Source organism: Xenopus laevis, chromosome 1S (genome assembly GCF_017654675.1).
Source record: "Xenopus laevis strain J_2021 chromosome 1S, Xenopus_laevis_v10.1, whole genome shotgun sequence".
NCBI classification, from domain to species: domain Eukaryota; kingdom Metazoa; phylum Chordata; class Amphibia; order Anura; family Pipidae; genus Xenopus; species Xenopus laevis.
The window spans coordinates 169,978,900-169,998,193 of record NC_054372.1 but is presented as its reverse complement, the minus strand read 5'-3'; the positions used below and the strand labels follow the sequence as shown (position 1 = coordinate 169,998,193).

General features: G+C 41.5%; 1 protein-coding gene across 5 annotated transcripts in view; it reads right to left on the bottom strand.

Annotated features, from left to right (window-relative positions):
• ssbp2.S (single-stranded DNA binding protein 2 S homeolog) overlaps positions 1–14,231 on the bottom strand; it is a 112,237-nt gene extending 98,006 nt beyond the window's left edge. For 3 of the 5 annotated variants that reach the window (XM_018233656.2, XM_018233646.2, XM_018233662.2), the window contains exon 1: positions 13,748–13,898. In XM_018233656.2, coding sequence (XP_018089145.1) covers positions 13,748–13,872 — 125 coding nt within the window. In that variant the 5' untranslated portion in view covers positions 13,873–13,898. 5 annotated transcript variants of the gene reach the window in all.
• Positions 14,232–19,294: the final 5,063 nt, after the last annotated feature.

Sequence of the window (19,294 nt, the reverse complement as noted above, 5' to 3'; positions counted from 1 at the left end):
ATGACCTGGAGTTTTACGGATAATGGATCTTTCTGTTATTTGGATCTTCATACCTTAAGTCTACTAGAAAAGAATGTAAACATTAAATAAACCAAATAGGCTGGTTCTACTTCCAATAAGATTCATTATATCTTAGTTTGGATCAAGTACAAGGTACTGTTTTATTATGATAGAGAAAAAGGAAATCATTTTGTAAAAATTTTGATTATTTGATTATAATGGAGTCTATGGGAAACAGACTTTCCATAATTTGGGGCTTTCTGGATAACGGGTTTCCAGATAATAGAAATCAAACCTGTACTGCCACCCACGGATGTTTATTGGCTCCTGATAAAACTGCCCACAGTGTGTGTGTGTGATAGGGACTTTACATTGTGGCGGGAACTGTTGTGACTGATATACAATCTCTTGAAAGTACTGAGGAGTATATCCACACTATATAAATAAAGACTAAGAATATAGTTTCTCCTGCCACCCAGAAGTGCATGTCTCTAATCCCAGACAAAAACAGATCACACTGTAATTTATGGCTTTTGTACAATAGCCTGCTAATACTATTGATCCAGCATCAGCTTCAAGTTATTTTGCTTTCCTATTAGACACATTGGACATTTATTGGGCCTAAGTCTACAGCGTAAGTCTACAGCGTTCTCATAGAAAAGCGCCAAGCCATTCTGTAAGAGCATCTTACAGCTACTAAAAACCAAATCTGAAAATACTAAGTAAACACGTTGAAATTATGTGCAAGTCAATGGCAGATGGTCCCTTTAACAATAGGAACATGTTTTTTACCTTCAGTGTCCTCAATAGTTTCTGTCTGTTTGGAATTTATCGGATTTTAGAACGAAAACCAGAGCAATTATTGCAGCTGCAATTCGATAAAGTCAAGTTTTGGGGTGTCAATTTGAAAAAGTTGCACGATTTTGTCATTACTTTTTCTCGCACTGAAGTTTTATGGTAAATTAAGGGGATTCTGGTTTGGGAGTTTGGTAAATTTTTTCTTTTTGTAATTATAGTGAGAAATTTAGTAAATACCCCCCTATTTAATGCTTCCATACGTAAAACTTTTCAATCAGGTTTAAAGAAAACCATTACATTTACATAACATTAGAAGGGAATCTGGAGAGATTTGCTACATGCAATAGAAGGCTGCTACTAGGAAAAACATCTATTATCATGTACATATGGTACTGCTTTGTGAGGAATGTATTTTAGAGGCAGAATGAAGAGCTTTGGAAGAGCAAAAACATGAAAAATACCCCTTAGGCTGATTGGCACTCCTAAAACTGATGACTGGAAAAATTTTCTTATAAATTGACTTAAAACAAATGCTGAGTGGGGCCCTCTTCATTCCAAGGCTTTTCCCTTACTGCAGACATCTTTACTTAATTGTGATTTATTTGGTGAAAATTCTGTAGCAAACATTTTAAAGGAGATTAAAATTCGCTATATTAAAGAGAACTTACTGAAAGAGTAAACAACCAGAACACACAAATATATATGTACCATATATCAATATGCTTTAGCTGTCAGAGGCAATAGGAAGGAGTATATGTATACATAACATAAATGTAAGAGCAGTAGGCATGTACCGAATCCACTATTTTGGATTCGGTCGAACCCCGAATCCTTCGCAAAAGATTCGGCATTATGCAAATTGGGACTCAGATTCGGTTCGGTCAGGTGGAAGAATTCGGCCGAATCTTGCTGAAAAGTCTGGCTGAATCCTGAACCGAATCCTGGATTTGGTTCATCCCTAACAAAGAGAGCAATACAACCTCATCCCGGTCTATTGGACATGGCCCTGGCCCTGTAGGGCTAGCATGTAAAAAATATGTACAATGAAAAAAGTCCATATTTGCATTACAAAATAGCTGGGTAGGAGACAAATGCAGCATGAAGCGAAACAAACATACAAAGTGTACAAAATACACAGGGGATTTCTCCCTATATACTAAAACACTCACACAGACCAATCAATAAGGAAGATCAATTTGCTTGCATAGGCTTTCCAGAATGGCCAGCCTTAGTTAATTTGCCGGAGCAAAGGCTATTTGCATCTAAAACCAGTGAGACTGTGAAAAATCTGACAATGTAGTTCAGAGACTGAATGGGATATTGGAAATAACTTCGATGAAGAGAAGGACCAAGGACTCATTTCATAGGTCAAGTGTTGTTAGATGGTCAGGTGTGTGTAAAACATATAGGAATGAGAATGTAGCAAGAAGCTGGTTTGTTTTACTGTATTCTTCCACAGACCGTTGAATATCAAGAACAATATTATAGAATACTTAAAACGATCTACACATGCACCTATACCAACATTGAACACAACTCTCCCTAATTATTCTGTTTATATTCCTCTTAATAATGGAATGTTCCTTATTAAAATCATTCTATATTTTAACCTTACATGTAGACAGTGGAGCATTAAAGGGGAAGGAAAGCTATCAAAGCAGTTTATTGCCAATAGATTAGCTACACCAGTGCAAGCTAGAATATTCTATTTATTCAGTAGAATGCTTTACCATACCTGAGTAAACAGCTCTAGAAGCTCTCTGTTTGTTTAGGATAGCAGTTGCCATATTAACTTGGTGTGACATCACTTCCTGCCTGAGTCTCTCCCTGCTCACTCATAGCTCTGAGTTCAGATTACAGCAGGGAGGGGAGAAAAGTGAGGGGGGAGAGAGAAGCAAACTGAGCATGCTCAAGCCTTAGCACTGGAGGTTTATGCTGAAAGCAGAAAGTCTGATACAGAAGCCCATGTATACACAATATAAGGAAAGAAATACAGTGTTTCTTTTGACAGTGGACTCAGAGCAGCATTACTTTGAGGGTTTACTGGTGTATTTATATAGACCTTTCTGATAAAGCTTACTTAATTTTCCCTCTCCTTTAAGATAAGATTACAAGAATAAGGCAAAACAATGACACTGTGAAGCAAGGCAGAATCTGGTCACGCATGGGATGATTTCCATTTGATTGTATCAGATCGTATGCAATCAGATTATTCCTTGTTGAGACACACACACATGCAGATGGCACAGACTAAACAGCCCATGGGTCAAACAACTAGATCACCCCTAGTATTTAGTATTTGGAAGATCAGCATTTGTAAATTCTTATTTGGAGGTTTTCCAAAGCAATTCAGCATTGCTTCCGGTAGATTGATTTTCATTGTTGAAAAACTGAATGAAATTTTGTTAAAGTCTGTTAAAATTTCCAACATACATGGTCAGGACAGTCAGAACTGTAAATTTTATGCACTCATTGCTTACCTACCCACAGAAACATTTCAAATTTTTTTTTGACAGTTAGTCTTACAATTCAAGATCAACTGGCAGTACATTCAGAAATAATACACATATCTCCTTTATTTGCTGTTGCTGTAATTACAGTACATCCACCCCAAGTACAGTTCAGAGGCTGGACTATAACACAAATAATAAATTTGCACTTAGTGGAAGGGTTGTTAATTATTTCCGAACACATCTTCCATCTATACCCAGGTCGTTTAAATAAAAATTGATGAGGCTATAATAGAAACCACTCCATGTGGATGCTAAAGCATAAGTGTATATACAACAGTGCTATAAGTGATGCCTTTCTGTTGCAAGTAGTGTTGGTGGATGCTTTGACACTACATACACAAGAATCAAATCAGTATTTTGATGGGAACTGGGGGTTTTACAGCAGTGGGAAACCAAGTAAAGATTAAGGCTCATTCTATTCGGTTTTTCTGTTTGTCAAGGTCGCCTAAACGGTGTCAGACTGGCCCACCAGGATACCAGGAAAACTTTTGTCAGTGGAACCTCTTGATTCTAACCATTTGGCCTATTTCATGGTGGGCCCACGGTCCAAGATTTTATGGTGGGCCCACGGTCCAAGGTTTTATGGTGGGCCCACGGTCCAAGGTTTTATGGTGGACCCACGGTCCAAGGTCTTCAGGTGGGCCCACAGTCCAAGGTTTTATGGTGGGTCCATGGTCTAAGGTTTTATGGTGGGCCCATGGTCTAAGGTTTTATGGTGGGCCCATGGTCTAAGGTTTTATGGTGGGCCCATGGTCTAAGGTTTTATGGTGGGCCCCTGGAACACCAGTTCGACACTGCGCCTAATGAATAGAACTTTACCATATTTGCCCATCTAATGATAAATAGCATATAGGGGTTTGTGTAAACACTGGTTGATTTAAAGTTGGAAAACTATCGTCTTGGATATGGTTCCAGAATGCCCACAGATCTGGTGAAGGCTTGGAGAGATCTTGATTTAACTGGAGAGTAGAGCCTGCTAAATCAAGAACCACACTGACCTGCAGATATGATCCACAGGATTTTACAGCTAGATCAATCAATATTTGTCTAAAAATAAGTCTACTAAAAAAAGAATCATACTTGTGGAAAAAAAGAGGCATTATAATAACTAGTTATGGATTTTTTCATGACAGTTCACTGTTTTGCCTTGTATGGTTTTGGCCACTCATATATTAATCCATAAAAGTACACAGATGAAAAAAAAAATCTCCTTGTTCAGAATAACCCAATTCTTTTTGTTTTACGGGAACATTATGGAAAAAAACTGAAAATAAATCTCTTATAAATAAAGCCAAGTTACCAATTACTGAAATAAAAATTGTTGAGAGATGTATTGGAAAAGCTGCCTGGTGGGTGATTTGATTTCAGTTCATGCAAAATGCTACAATATTTTGGCATTTGTTCTCTATTACAAAGCAACAGCTGAAAAGGAACATTTTTTTTTTATTTAAAAGGATAGTCCTTTTCTGTATTTTAGGATTTTGGATTTTAGCTAAAATGATAAAACTAACTGCACCCCCTAGCTGTAGGCTCAATCCAAGAGATAAGGAGATTCTCATGCCTTAGTAACCACTTTATAAAACCCCCTGTATAAGCAGTGCAGTTTTTCCATTGCATAAGATGGTATATCTAAAGCAGATGTGCTTTGTTTGTTCTTTGCTTCTATTTCTTAAGTTTTGTAAATGGTCATTATTATTATTATTATTAAGAATTATTTATTAACAAGTCAACAAATGAAAGCTCCCAAAACAATGCCCTAAAAGTAGGGATGCACCGAATCCACTATTTTGGATTCGGCTGAACCCCCGAATCCTTCGCGAAAGATTCGGGCGAATACCGAACCGAATCCTAAATTGCATATGCAAATTAGGGGTGGGAAGGGGAAATTTATTTTTTACTTCCTTGTTTTGTGACAAAAAGTCATGCAATTTCCCACCCCGCCACTAATTTGCATATGCAAATCAGGATTTCGATTCGGTTCGGCCAGGCAAAAGGATTCCGCTGAATCCGAATCGTGAAAAAGGCCGAATCCTGTCCGAATCCCGAACCGAATCCTGGATTCAGTGCATCCTTACCTAAAAGCCACAGCAACCCAGGGTTTATTTTACTATGCAGAATAATTTAACAGTCAGAAACTTTCTATACTATACTGTATGTGCCCCCAACCTCTTTAATTCATTGAAGTTTCAGGGAAATATCCTGCAGCACAGCTCTAACAGAAGTATGAAACCTTGCTTCTAAATGTTGCATAATTCTGGCTATCCATCACAGAGCAGCTACTCTCCTTATAGCTGTAGCACAGAAAGCATTGCTTACACAGGAGTAACAGTACTCCCTAGCCAAGCTAAACAATTTACTACTTGTTCAGTCTTACCTGCTCTAGACTGTATCCCCACATAGCCATAACTATGTAGTGGTTTAATCTGCATCATAAAGAATCTCTGAGATTTAGCTCTTGTTATATATCTACTACATGGAAAAAATACAGTGTAAAAAAGTGTGTATGACCAGAAGGGCAGGGTCCTGCTACACGGCAAAATGAACAAACTCTTATTCTGACATTCAGAGACCTAACATACCCTTATTCTGACATTCAGAGACCCAACTAACCCTTATTCTGAAATTCAGAGACCTAACATACCCTTATTCTGACATTCAGAGACCTAACATACCCTTATTCTGACATTCAGAGATCTAACATACCCTTATTCTGACATTCAGAGACCCAACTAACTCTTATTCTGACATACAGAGACCCAACTAACCCTTATTCTGACATTCAGAGACAGAAGTAACCCTTAATCTGACTTGCAGAGACCTAAGTAACCCTTATTATGACATGCAGAGACACAACTAACTAGGGATGCACCGAATCCACTATTTTGGATTCGGCTGAACCCCCGAATCCTTTGCGAAAGATTCGGCCGAATACTGAACCGAATCCGAACCCTAATTTGCATATGCAAATGCAATTTAGGGGTGGGAAGGGGAAAACATTTTTTTCTTCCTTGTTTTGTGACAAAAAGTCATGCAATTTCCCTCCCCGTCCCTAATTTGCATATGCAAATTAGGATTCGGTTCGGCCAGGCAGAAGGATTTGGCCAAATCCAAATCCTGCTGAAAAAGGCCGAATCCTGTCCGAATCCCGAACGGAATCCTGGATTCGGTGCATCCCTACAACTAACCCTTATTCTGACTTGCAGAGACCTAACAAACCCTTATTTCGACATACAGAGACCTAACATACCCTTATTCTGACTTTCAGAGATCCAACTATTACTTACCGTATATACTCGAGTAGAAGCTGACCCGAGTATAAGCCGAGGTACCTAATTTTACCTATGAAAACTGGGAAAACTTATTGACTCGAGTATAAGCCTAGACACAACTACAGCCCTGTCTCCCAGCAGCGCACATTCCACCAAAGCGACCCCCCCAGGCGATCAACCGGACTTCTTTGCAAAGTTGATGGTGACAGAGAATTGCCAAACGGATTACTGTGTGCATTGTCCCACTATCCCACTACAATGTGCAGAGGGTGCTGTGTGATATTGCCATCACTGTTAATCTTTCGTATAACCAACAGAGGGCGCTGTGTGATATTGCAGTCACTGTTAATCTTTCATATAACCAACAGAGGGCGCACTGTTATTCTTTCATATAACCAACAGAGGGTGCTGTGTGATATTGCAGTCACTTATTCTTTCATATAACCAACAGATGGGGCTGTGTGATATTGCAGTCACTGTTATTTTTTCATATAACCAACAGATGGCGCTGTGTGATATTGCAGTCTCTCCCCAAGCGAAATGTTGGTATAGGAATGATTAAAAGTGACTGCAATCTCAGCTACTGCCCGCTGACTCGAGTATAAGCCGAGGTAGACTTTTTCAGAACATTTTGGACGCTGAAAAACTCGGTTTATACTCTAGTATATACGGTATTCTGAAATGCAGAGACACAACTAATCCTTATTCTGACATGCAGAGACCTAACTAACCCTTATTCTAGCTTGCAAAGTCCTAACAAACCCTTATTCTGACATGAAGAGACATAACTAATCCTTATTCTGACATGCAGAGACCTAACTAACCCTTATTCTAGCTTGCAAAGTCCTAACAAACCCTTATTCTGACATGAAGAGACATAACTAATCCTTATTCTGACATGCAGAGGCCTAACTAACCCTTATTCTGGATTGCAGAGTCCTATCAAATTCTTATTCTGACAGGCAGAGACACAACTAACCCTAATTCTGACATGCAGAGACCTAACAACCCCTTATTCTGACATGCAGTGACCCAACTAACCCATATTCTGACATGCAGAGACCTAACTAATTCTTAATCTGACACTCAGAGACTTAACTAACCCTTATTCTGACATGCACAGATGCAGAGCTACTGTACTATTTGCTCCTCTTGTTCATAGGAAGCCACACCATACAGTTGAGACAGGACAGCTAATATGCAGATACATGAAAATAATCGGGTGTGAATGTATTTGGGTTTTTCTTTGGAGCGAAACAAATACAGAATTAAAAAGAGAAACAAAATAACTGACAGCTACTCATTAAATCTTCCACTGATCTGGTTGCAAAGAGATATTAATGGGAAGCTCCAGGACACATACGCTGTAATTACAAGTACAATGAATTGCCAGTGTTCCGATGGTTACATTCCCAGGACTGTGCATGGGAAAAGGACAGGTACAGCAAAGCAGAACTGCACAGTCGCCCCATATAGTTCTGCTGAAAAACTGCGGAGGCCTCTGCCCTGGAAATCAGCACTGCCAGAGAGAAATGACTCACAGCTCTCTCCCTCCGAGAGGCAGAAATTAAAGGGTTGGAGTCATGGAGTGTAGGAAGGAACAGGCAATAGCACAAAAGGGGATCATACAATTAAACCAACATGGTACAGGTATTGGACCCATTATCCAGAATGCTTGGTACCTGGGATTTTCCAGATAATGGATCTTTCCGTAATCTTTATACTTTAAAGTCTACCATAAAATCATGTAAACATTAAATAAACCCAATAGGCTGGTTCTGCTTCCAATAAGGATTTATTATATCTTCGTAGGGATCAAGTACAAGCTACTGTTGTATTATTACAGAGAGAAAGGAAATCATTTTAAAAAATGTGGATTATTTGGATAAAATGGAGTCTATGGGGTAGATTCATTAACATGCAAATTTTTGGCAGCCTCAGCTTGCACCAGGTCGCCAGGCGCAAATGCACAACGACTACGCCAATTCACTAATATGCAGAGTTTCATCCTGGTCGGCGAACGCAGGTGACTTTTCGCTAGCGTTACTTCGGCAGTGCGAGCATTTAGCGTCTGTTTGTGCTAGTGATCTTGCGATTAGGTCAATTTGCAAAGGGCGGGTAATTTAAAGTTGTAGGGACGTCTTTATTATAAATGTTGGTGCTAATGCTTGAAGTTACCACTTTTTATTACAAATGTCCAGGGAACCTTAATAAAGACAAGAGAGTTAATTTAATGCCCTACACATGAGCCCCCTGTAAAATGAATGTTCCATATGTTATGAAATGTCTGGAGAAAACCAGTTACCCAAAAAAAGTTTGTTAGGACTTATGCAGGCAATCCTGCTTCAAAAAAGGAAAAGTCGCCATAGAACATAGAATATAAATGTCACAGTATAAGGCTAATTAGTAATTAATATGGATAATTACTACATGGCAGCAAAGAAACCAGTGCAATTAGCATCAGAATTTAATAATCAGCCCTGTAGCATCAGCTTATATTACAAACAAACCTCATTTCCAGCTTTATATTTTACAACGACCCCTAAGCTTAGCTTCTCAACAGCTGCTCAGAGCACACTGAGCATGTGAGCTTTGCAGACACTTTCCAAGATGGCGACCCCCTGTGACAAGTTTGAAGTCCTGGATCATTGCTGCTATTGACAAGCTGAAACTTTAGGCTGGTGCAATAAGTTCATTAAATAAAACATGGCATTTTTAGCCCTATTCATTTTTAGGGTTTAGTTCTCCTTTAAGGGTGAACAATCCCTTTAAAGCAAACCTTGGCGTGTTATTAATACTGCCATTCATAAGCATTAGGCACAGTATTATTAGTATATGTAGGTCCGATACAAATGTTTTAATTTATAAAACGTAATCAATTAATTAGAATATCAAGGAAACCCTATATTAATGCAGTATATTTTCAGGTATACTTTATTTTGTATCACAGACGGCTATGGTCAGCGCTGCGAAATATGTTGGTGCTATATAAATACATGTTAATAATAATAATAATAATAATAATAATAATAATAATAATAATATGATACATTTGGGAATTTGGGAGGGTTGGGTGAGGACAATGGGAGCTGCAACAGCTGGACATGTGATCTTGCTTATCCATCCAGGATCATTATGGTTTCATTCTGGGAGGGTACTAGAAGGATACCAGAAATAAAACCAGTCATGCTGAAACCACAAACAACAAAGAAAGGAAGCCAGGGGCCTGCTGAGATCCTATCACTCCCCCAAGGGTGGGGACCCTTAGGGGACTTGCCGAGGTGAATTCTAAACAAATTTTACGAATTCACCCTTGAATTCCCACCCTTGCTGCTCTGCTTCACTCTTCAGTTATATATAATATTCTACGTGTGAGAGTGAAATAAAAAATCCCTTTGTTTATAAAGAAGCATTTCCCAGTCTATCTGACTGCAGAGTTTGGAGGCTGGCAGTTGCAGGATGCCAGACAAGGGTTTGAGAGCAATGTTTGCTGTCAGTTACTCTAAGCAATGTACATGGGGCAGAGGGGGTGTCCCTTCTCTAAGAGAAAATAGACATTGCTGCCCCTTTTCTCTGTTACAATAAGTACTGCACATAGGCCAGAGGTGCTCCCTCTTCTCTAGGTGACAGTATGTAATGAACAATGAAGAGAACTGACAGTAAGTACATGAGGCACAGGATTTTTTTTTTGTAAAACAATCATATTCATTTGGTTGGCAGTTTGGTTGATATCGACCATACTTCCAAACATGTCTATGTCACTAAAGGGTTCAGTCTCAATTGAACATCTTGTGATCTTACTTGATTGCAATTCAGTTGCCCAAACAGAAACTGTCATATTGTCAGCAGAAGCATGGCACCACATGAATGAAATGAAGAGGTGCCACATTTGCCCATTGTATGGCCAGTCACTTGGTATCATTGTGTCTGTCCCACAGGCCAACTGGCCAGAAATCTTGGGAGGCAGGCCAACGTATGGTCACTTGTTATATAATCATATTGTTAATGGGGCAGAGCGCTGCTCCTATAATAAGCAACAGTACATGGGGCAGAGCTGCGGTCTTCTCTCAGTTACAGTATGTGAATACCCAATGTTTAGATATCTATAAAATATGACAATATCTCATGTGATGTTTTTGTGGGCTATTTATTATTACTTGGGCATACAATGGAGATTATTTAGTAAACATCACATCAGATAATGCCATGTTTTGTAGATATCATACATACATACATACATACATACATACAGCCCTCCTGTTGTCATTGAGGCTACAAATTCCAACTTCAACGAGTGCTGTAGGAATACAGAACTGACACCCCTGCAATATACACATCAGTGTGCATTAGTGCATTACTATCAACAGACCATCCATGCAAATAATATGACTATAGTAACCATTCTCATTCAATGTAGTAAGAGAATCCTCCTGCATTTCTATAAAGTACAACCTTCCTGAGTGCAGGCTTTTCTGCCCATTACTGAAATACACAAAAGGCCCACATTAAAATGTCTATACCACAAGTCAGTACTCTAGAACAGTGCTGTCCAACTTCTGTGATACAAAGCGCTGGAATTTTTGTGGCCTACATGGTAGAGGGCCAATAATGGAAGCCAGTGTTGACCACTCCCTGTTTTTAAACCACACCCACTTTAAACCACACCCATGTTACCACAAGACCATACCGACATTAACAATTAAGTGATAGCACACCAAAAGAACCAAATCGTTGGTGCTAACTGCAGGGATATCACTCATCAATCTTTTTTTTGGCACACACAGGGAGTGTAGGGCAGGCAGAGTATGGCACACACAGGGAGCTTAGGACAGGTAGAGTATGGCACACACAGGGAGCATGGGGTAGGCAGAGTATTGCACACACAGGCAGTACAGGGCAGGCAGAGTATGGTACACAGGAAGCATAAGGCAGGCAGAGTATGGCACACACAGGGAGTGTAGTGCAGGCAGAGTATGGCACACACAGGGAGCATAGGGCAGGCAGAGTATGGCACAAACAGGGAGCATGGGGTAGGCAGGGTATTGCACACACAGGCAGTCCAGGGCAGGCAAAGTATGGCACACACAGGGAGCATAGGGAAGGCAGAGTATGGTACACAGGGAGCATAGGGAAGCAGAGTATGGCACAAACAGGGAGTATAGGGCAGGCAGAATATGGCACAAACAGGGAGTATAGGGCAGGCAGAATATGGCACACACAGGGAGCATAGGGAAGGCAGAATAGAGCAGAAGACAGGGAAACCTATCAGGACCACTTTAAGATGTGCTACATACAGTGACACAGTGCTGGTGCCCCTTCAGCAGTTTGTATGAAGAGTAAACAGGTAAACAATGTGGGCAGTCTCAGTCTAGGTACCAGGTGTGAAAAGTACAAGGATTTAGGGGTGTGAACAATAGAGGTGTTACAAGTGTGAACAATATAGGGGGGATTACATGTGTGAACAATACAGGGGACTACAGTCTGAATAGGAGGTTTAAACAACGCAGGGGCCAGTTAATCTCTGCAGTGATAAAGTTTACACATGGTAAGCAGACACAGCAGGAAGACTTTCACATGGGCTGCCAGTTGGGCAGCCCTTCTCTAGATGATGCTCAACTACAACCCACAGTTTAAAATGCTGGAAGTTGTAGTTGAACAGTATGTCGAGGAGTTGTCTATACCTGTCCTACACAGACGCTCCTACCTACAATCACTTGTGCCTGGACATGAACCTCGCTATAATAAGAAAGGAATAGTGACAGGTAAGTTGAACTTTGCTAGCTGACACAACTGCCTCCCGTCTATGATACAAATAAGAACAGGCAATTTATCCCTCACCATTGCATGTATGCTTTCTGCAGAGTCTTGTCCCCTGCCTGTTCCTCATGCACTTTCCCTCCAAGGAGCTCACACACACACGACCCGTGGCACAAAGTAGAGCTCGGCATGTTCCACACTAACTCCAGCAGCACAGGAGGAGATGACAGAGCTGATAAAAAACAGAGCGAGCCATTGTTTGCTGTCCCCCCGATAATGTCCCCATGGTACATATGCCCTCACCTTTCCATTCAGCATACGGAACACTTGTAAAAAACAGGACTAGCAGGAGCACCCACTGAAACTTCCAGTCATCACTTGGACTGTGCACAAGGTGGCTGGGAGTCCTGCTGGAGTCCAGCCTGCAACTAGTTCTCAAGAGATGGCTCTTTATGATACCGACAATAATGCCCATGTCTAGGGACTAGACTGTAAGCTCTAAGGACCAATTGCTGGGTAAATGTGTTTTTTACTATGTAATGAATGATAATAATACATACTATTCACACAAATCAGCCCCAGATATATCTTGGATCAGTAATAGGTCCCTGCGGCAGAGGGAAACAAACAATGGTAATGCAACTGACACAAATAGCAGAAAGTGTTCCAAAGGGCATGCAATCTAATTGAGCAAGGCAGGTTGCAAGTGCCAAGCATACTACACACTGCAGCACATACAACAGAGACAACAAAAGCAGAGGTGCATGTATACACACTGACAGGGAAGGCCCAGGGACCCCAGAGTTTGCAACCTACAGCACAACATGTGTGTCCTGCCATACAAAACACCTTCTGAAATAGAACTTCCAACATATCCCTCACATGGCCGAGGGATGCCGGGAGTTGTTGATAAACAAGAGCTGGAGGACAGCAGGTTATACACCCTGGAAGGATAGGCAGCTATTTACAAGTGATGCTGTATACAACAACATGCAGAGGAGGCATGTGCAACCTGCCCCCCCCCCCAACAGCCTCTGTTAAACTACAACTCTCAGCAATGCCCAGGCAATTGAAGGTATGCTGGTAGCCATTAATTGCACAAAAGCTGGAGGGCCATAGATGGGCCATAGATGGGATATAGGTGGGATATAGGTGGGATATGTGTGCAGTAAAGTAGCACTTATGTAATGACATGGGTCACAGCCAGAAGCCTCCACTTCACTCAGGGATGATCAGATAGAAGAGCTCCAGCTGTTGTTCAAGCACAAAGTCAATGGGCACAGACAGTACACCCCAGCAGCTCCCTGTGACTGTGCAAGGAGGATGCAAGTTGTAGTTCAGCAGCTCCCCAGTGTCCTTGCTGTACAACAGAGAGATATGGGGCCCCAGCCTCCCCCAGCAGCTACTCACCCCACTGCCAGCAAAGTTACTTTCACACAGTCCCCGTTCCTTGTTACACCAAGAGGAGGCAGGAAGTTCTCAGCCCCATGTCTGTCTGCCCCCAGTGCCCCAACTGCACCTCCCGCTGCCTCCATGCCCCGCGGCCCCACAGGGGTCTGAGTGCCACTTACTTCTCCCTGGCCTGGCTGTCGGACGGTACGCTGTTACTCTTGCCTTTGGCGTACATGCTTGCAGAAAGCTCCGATTGTCACACACACCTGTCAACCGATCACAGCCTTCCACCAGGAACAACCCCGTCACCATGGCGACACCAGCAGCGCCCGCCCCTGATAGGCCCGGTCGGCTCCCAGCCCCACCCTCTCCCCATGGCAACCAACATGATAGGCAGTTCCTTCCACACCCCCAACCTTCTCCCGTGCTCCCTCCTCCTAAGCAGGCTGGGCTGAGAGCAGAGCAGAGGGAGAGCGGCTTCCTCCCCCTCCTCCTTTCTCTCTGAGCTGGGGGGAGGAGGGGGGATTTGAAACCGTTCTAGAAGGATTTTTAAACAACTGGCTGTTCCTTCTAATGGCTGCCACTCCCGCCTCTGCGCCCAGCCAGCCACAAACTGTGGGCTGGATCCGCATAATTCCAAGGCTAGGGACGCACTAGTCACCAATGTTATTTCTCATTCCTAGGCCAGGGGATCCCTCAGCAATTCCCAGGCACCCTGAATATTACTGTTCCTTGCTAAGGCTGACCTTTTCCAATGCTATAACTCCAAGCCCAGGGACATCCTGACTAAAATCATGTTTTTCCTAGGCTAGGCTTGTCTACCAGTCTGTAAACTTCATACTTGATATTATGAGAGAGAAACAAAAAAATAAAGGAAAGCTGCTTTTTTATTCCAGAGAAGGCCACAACCTTACAGGGAAAGCCCTGGTAATGTCACTGCACCCTCATTATGCCAATGTACATTGTGTAATATTACTCTAGTATTTCTCTTTATTAGTCCTAGTCAGTGTCGGACTGGGACACCAGGGGCCCACCCAAAAACCTTAGACCAGGGGCCCACCCAAAAACCTTAGACTAGGGGCATAATCTCAGTATTATTATTATTTTCCTCTCCTCATTCAACATCTATTCTCCTAGTCTCTTTTCTTTACATACTATAATCTATTATTCCACCTATTTAACCTAGGGTTGCCGCCTGGCTGGTATTTTACCGGCCTGGCCGGTAAAAATAATGGCTGATCCCAATGTTATTAATAGGGAAACAAGATAAATAGATAGGAAGGCCGGTATTTTTTCCCAGAAAACGCGGCAACCCTAATTTAGCCTCTTTGTTTTTATAGAAATAGGGAATTACCATGAATCAAGCCGAATGTTTAGCAGCATGAGGGCCCTCTGACACCTGGGCCCAACGGGAGTTTTCCTGGTATCCCAGTGGGTCAGTCCAACACTGGTCCTAGTCTATGGGCACCATCACTAATGCCACAGCCACGGGTTTATGCGTAGTATTATCACTATTTGGTAACCCATACAACACTAGAAAACCCCATAACACTGTAAATATATTTATGCAGGCAAGTAATGTGATAGCATTTTACAGAGACAACTGGTAAAACTTGCAGTGGTGTCCAGTATGCAGCCCTCTTGTTGTTATTATCAACCAAATGCAAAAGTAGAATGGCTAGCAGCATAGCGACTACAATACACAACGGTGGAGTACATTGAAATGGGATTTTTGACAGAATGCTTACTCTAGTTTGGTGAAAGTGCTGTGATGTTAATCTGATGTTCTGGCTGTGTGTAATGTATCTCTGAACCTCGTACCAGTACCTAAACGTGTTTTAAAGAAGGGAAGGCTCTTCATCGAGTATGGTTAATACCTAGGGTTGCCCCCCGGCCGGTATTTTACCGGCCTGGCCCTTAAAAATAATGCATGCTGCCAATTTTATCAATAGAAAACAACGGCATGAATATAGGAAGGCCGATATTTTTTTCCAAAAAAGGTGGCAACCCTATAAATACCCACACGCCAAAATTATTTCTGGTAGTTGATTATACTCACAGACAAATAGGTTTTGTTTTAATCATCAAATCTCTATGGTTACTTCCAAAAATCCTCCTTTGGACAATAAAGAATAGCATGTGCCTTTAATAAAGGAAAGTATTGCACTTACAATGTTCCACTTTAAAATTGCAATTAAAATCAAAAGGTTCCCCGCAGTCTATACTGAGATATCTTCAGCGTTACTCAATCCCTACTGCTCATGTCCTTGTTCTGCTTCCGCACTCGTCATAGCGTTTTGCCCACGTGTAATGTATCTTTGAATCACGTACCAGTACCTACACTAGGGTGGGCATTCACAAAATTGGCATTATAATGAAATATAAAAATTTAAATATTAGTTCACACCGTAAAAGAATCAAATGGCAAATTGACAATTGCCTGAACGCCTCTTCTTTTTAATCCACCCAATGGCAAAATGTTTTTACATCAAAAAAGTTGGAGTAAAATGACTTTGACAGTTCAACTCCATCTTCCTGAATTTGATGTTATTAACTCCAGCACAATGGCATTAATAACTCCCAAATGCGTACATATATATTGGCTTAACATTAACTCTAGATTTAGTATGGAGAAATGTAGAACTCCAAAATGATTAAAGTGGCATTCCTGAAGTGTACAATAACATCATATTCATGAAAAAGATAAAGGCTTTTATGAATAACTTTTTAAACTCTAGGTTAATATTTCTTAGCCTAATCTTAGTTCACTCCACTTTTGCAAATTCCCCCACACAGGCTTGTTGTCACACGATGAGTAAATACATTAGGGGAGAAAAACTGCCTTCCACTCTAACTTTAGGGTCCTTAGTCGCAGGTGTTTCACCCTGAATTCCCTGCAGTCAGTTGTTATTGTTAATGGGGCAGATTTATCAAAATGTGAGATTAGCGTTTACCACCCAAAAACTCACCCATGTTCTAGTCATTCCTATGGGAGTTTTAGGGCTCTTACAGACAAGCATTTTTAGCGGCGCTCCCCTGCATTCCGGTTTCATGCGTTCAGCCGCAGGAGTAGACACACTGAATTCTTTTGAACACAGACGCATGTAAGTGGCAAACGCAGAAAAAATGCAACATGCTGCGTCCCAACCTGCGTTCTGCGCTTTCATGCGTCTGTGTGAGTACAACCCCATTGAAAAGAATTTAGTGCGTCTACTCCTGTGCTCCCCTGCAGGTGAACGCATGAAACCGGAACGCAGGGGAGCGCAGCTAAAAACGTTCGTCTGTAAGAGCCCTTAGAATCATATTTATCAATGGACTTCACCATTTGATAAATATGCTTTTAAAAATCACATATGAATAAATAGAAAATGAGCGAGTTTTATTGTGGTGAGTTATAAATTCACACGTTGATAAATCTGCCCCAACTTTAAGTGTACACTGAATAGCATGGCATCTGCATGTCAGTGCACTTGTGTGTGATTTTAGCAATGAAAATCTACCATGTGCTTGCACTGACACACAGTGCTTTTCACTGCACACTTATGTCAGGGTGGAGGGATGCCGATATGCACTTTCTTGCATGGCCAGGGCCCCCAGTCACAAGCTCCTCCACATGTCAAACCTTTACAAGAGCTTACAGTCTAAAGGATTCAGAAAATGGATTTCAGTTTGCGGAAACACTAACTATGTTTGTCATAAAGAAGACATTTTGGCATAAGGTGTGATAAGAAAAAATAAAACTGACATTAATGTTTATGAATTTGTCAGACAATTTTTTTTTGTAGTAAATAATTATTTTTCTAAACGTAACTCAATTTAAAGTGGACTAAAGCCAGTTAGGCATTGAGGCTTGGTAAAGTCTGTATTCCATCTTGCTAATTTTGCTGGCGGAATCACTGGCGTTCTGACCTGCGCTCCCCTGCGTTACGTTTTTTGGTGTTCAGCCGCAGGGGAGCGCAGGAATAGACGCATGTCATTATTTCAAATGGGGCTGTACTCACTCAGGCGCGTGTAGGCGCCGAACGCAGGAAAAATGCAGCATGTTGCGTCTCAACCTGCGTTCGGCGCCTACACGCGCCTGAGTGAGTACAGCCCCATTTGAAATAATGACATGCGTCTATTCCTGCGCTCCCCTGCGGCTGAACGCCAAAAAACGGAACGCAGGGGAGCGCAGGTCAGAACGCCAGTGAGTAAGAGCCCTAAAGACTGGAGTATTGTTTTACAATGTAATAATGGTCATTAGACTGTTATTATGCTACATTTTATAATTGCACATTTTGTGTGCAAAATAACTGCAATTTTAGTAGGGCTCTTACATACTGGCTGTTTTTTCTGCAGGATCGCAGGAGTAGACGCACTCAATCATTGTGAAGGGGGCTGCACTCACACAAATACATGTATGTGCTGAATGCAGGTGAAATGCAACATGCTGCGTCCCACCTGCGAGCCCTTACAATGTAGACTGGAACACACGGCAAAGCATGCAATATAGCTGAGTGGCAAAAGCATAACTTTACATGCACAGGAAAATAAGAAAAGGTCAGTGGGAAGTGTCCTTGGCTGGGGCCAGAGAGATACTCTGGATAGGGTCACTTTAAGGTAACAGCAGATCTAAGACAAAGATTTCATTGGTGGGCATTTCAGACATTTCTGATGGAACATCCCTCATGCATGTGAATATCAACATATGAAGGCAGGGAAGGCAAAAGAAAACAATGTCAAATGTGATATCTAGGTGCCTGGGCCAATGGCCATGGTAGCAGATTAATGACAAAATGGAGATACTGCATACTTCCCAACTTTTGAAAAATGCAAAGAGTTCTGCCACACTACATGCGGCAAAATGTTTTCGACCATGTCCATTTTATGGCCACACCATGTCTATTTTACAACATTTGGCAGGTTATGAAGGTTTGAACACATTTCTGGGAGTTTTAGGGCCATGTATTATGTGTTATAACTGTTTTGAAGGTGAAATTGCCCTTTAAGCTGTGAGTCTCAGTTTCCCCAAGAGACTTGCTTTTCTTAAATAGTTACAATTGCTTATCTTAAATGGTTACAGATGTATCTAAGTGCAGCTGCTGAGTGTTCTGGTCTCTCTGCCAAACCCCTCTTATTTTAATTTAGTTTCAGAAACTTTGTATCTTTTTCTGGCATCAGTGCAGGAGATTAAAGAGAAACTCGGAACTTGGGACTTTTTTTAATAAAAATCTGGGTGTTGTGGACTGAGCTGTCAAAATCGGGACTGTCCCGCAGAAAACAAAGAGGGGCCAATTAACTCTGTCAAATGTTATACCAGTTGTAGGGTTTGCTGGTGGGACCTGGGCACATGTCCATTTTGCCCAGCTATTAAAATGGGCTGCTTCTGGAGTCCAATCCTACACTGCCATGGCTAGTGCTGTATTTATATTTTAAGCTTATTTACTAAGGAAAATGGAGCAAATCATATAGCGATTTGACTATAAAAGGCCTTTCTCTCTCCAGCTCACAGTCTTGGCAATTGTAGGTTTTTGTGGGTGTTTAAGAGAAAACCATCAACCACATGTAGTAATATTATATCGCTGC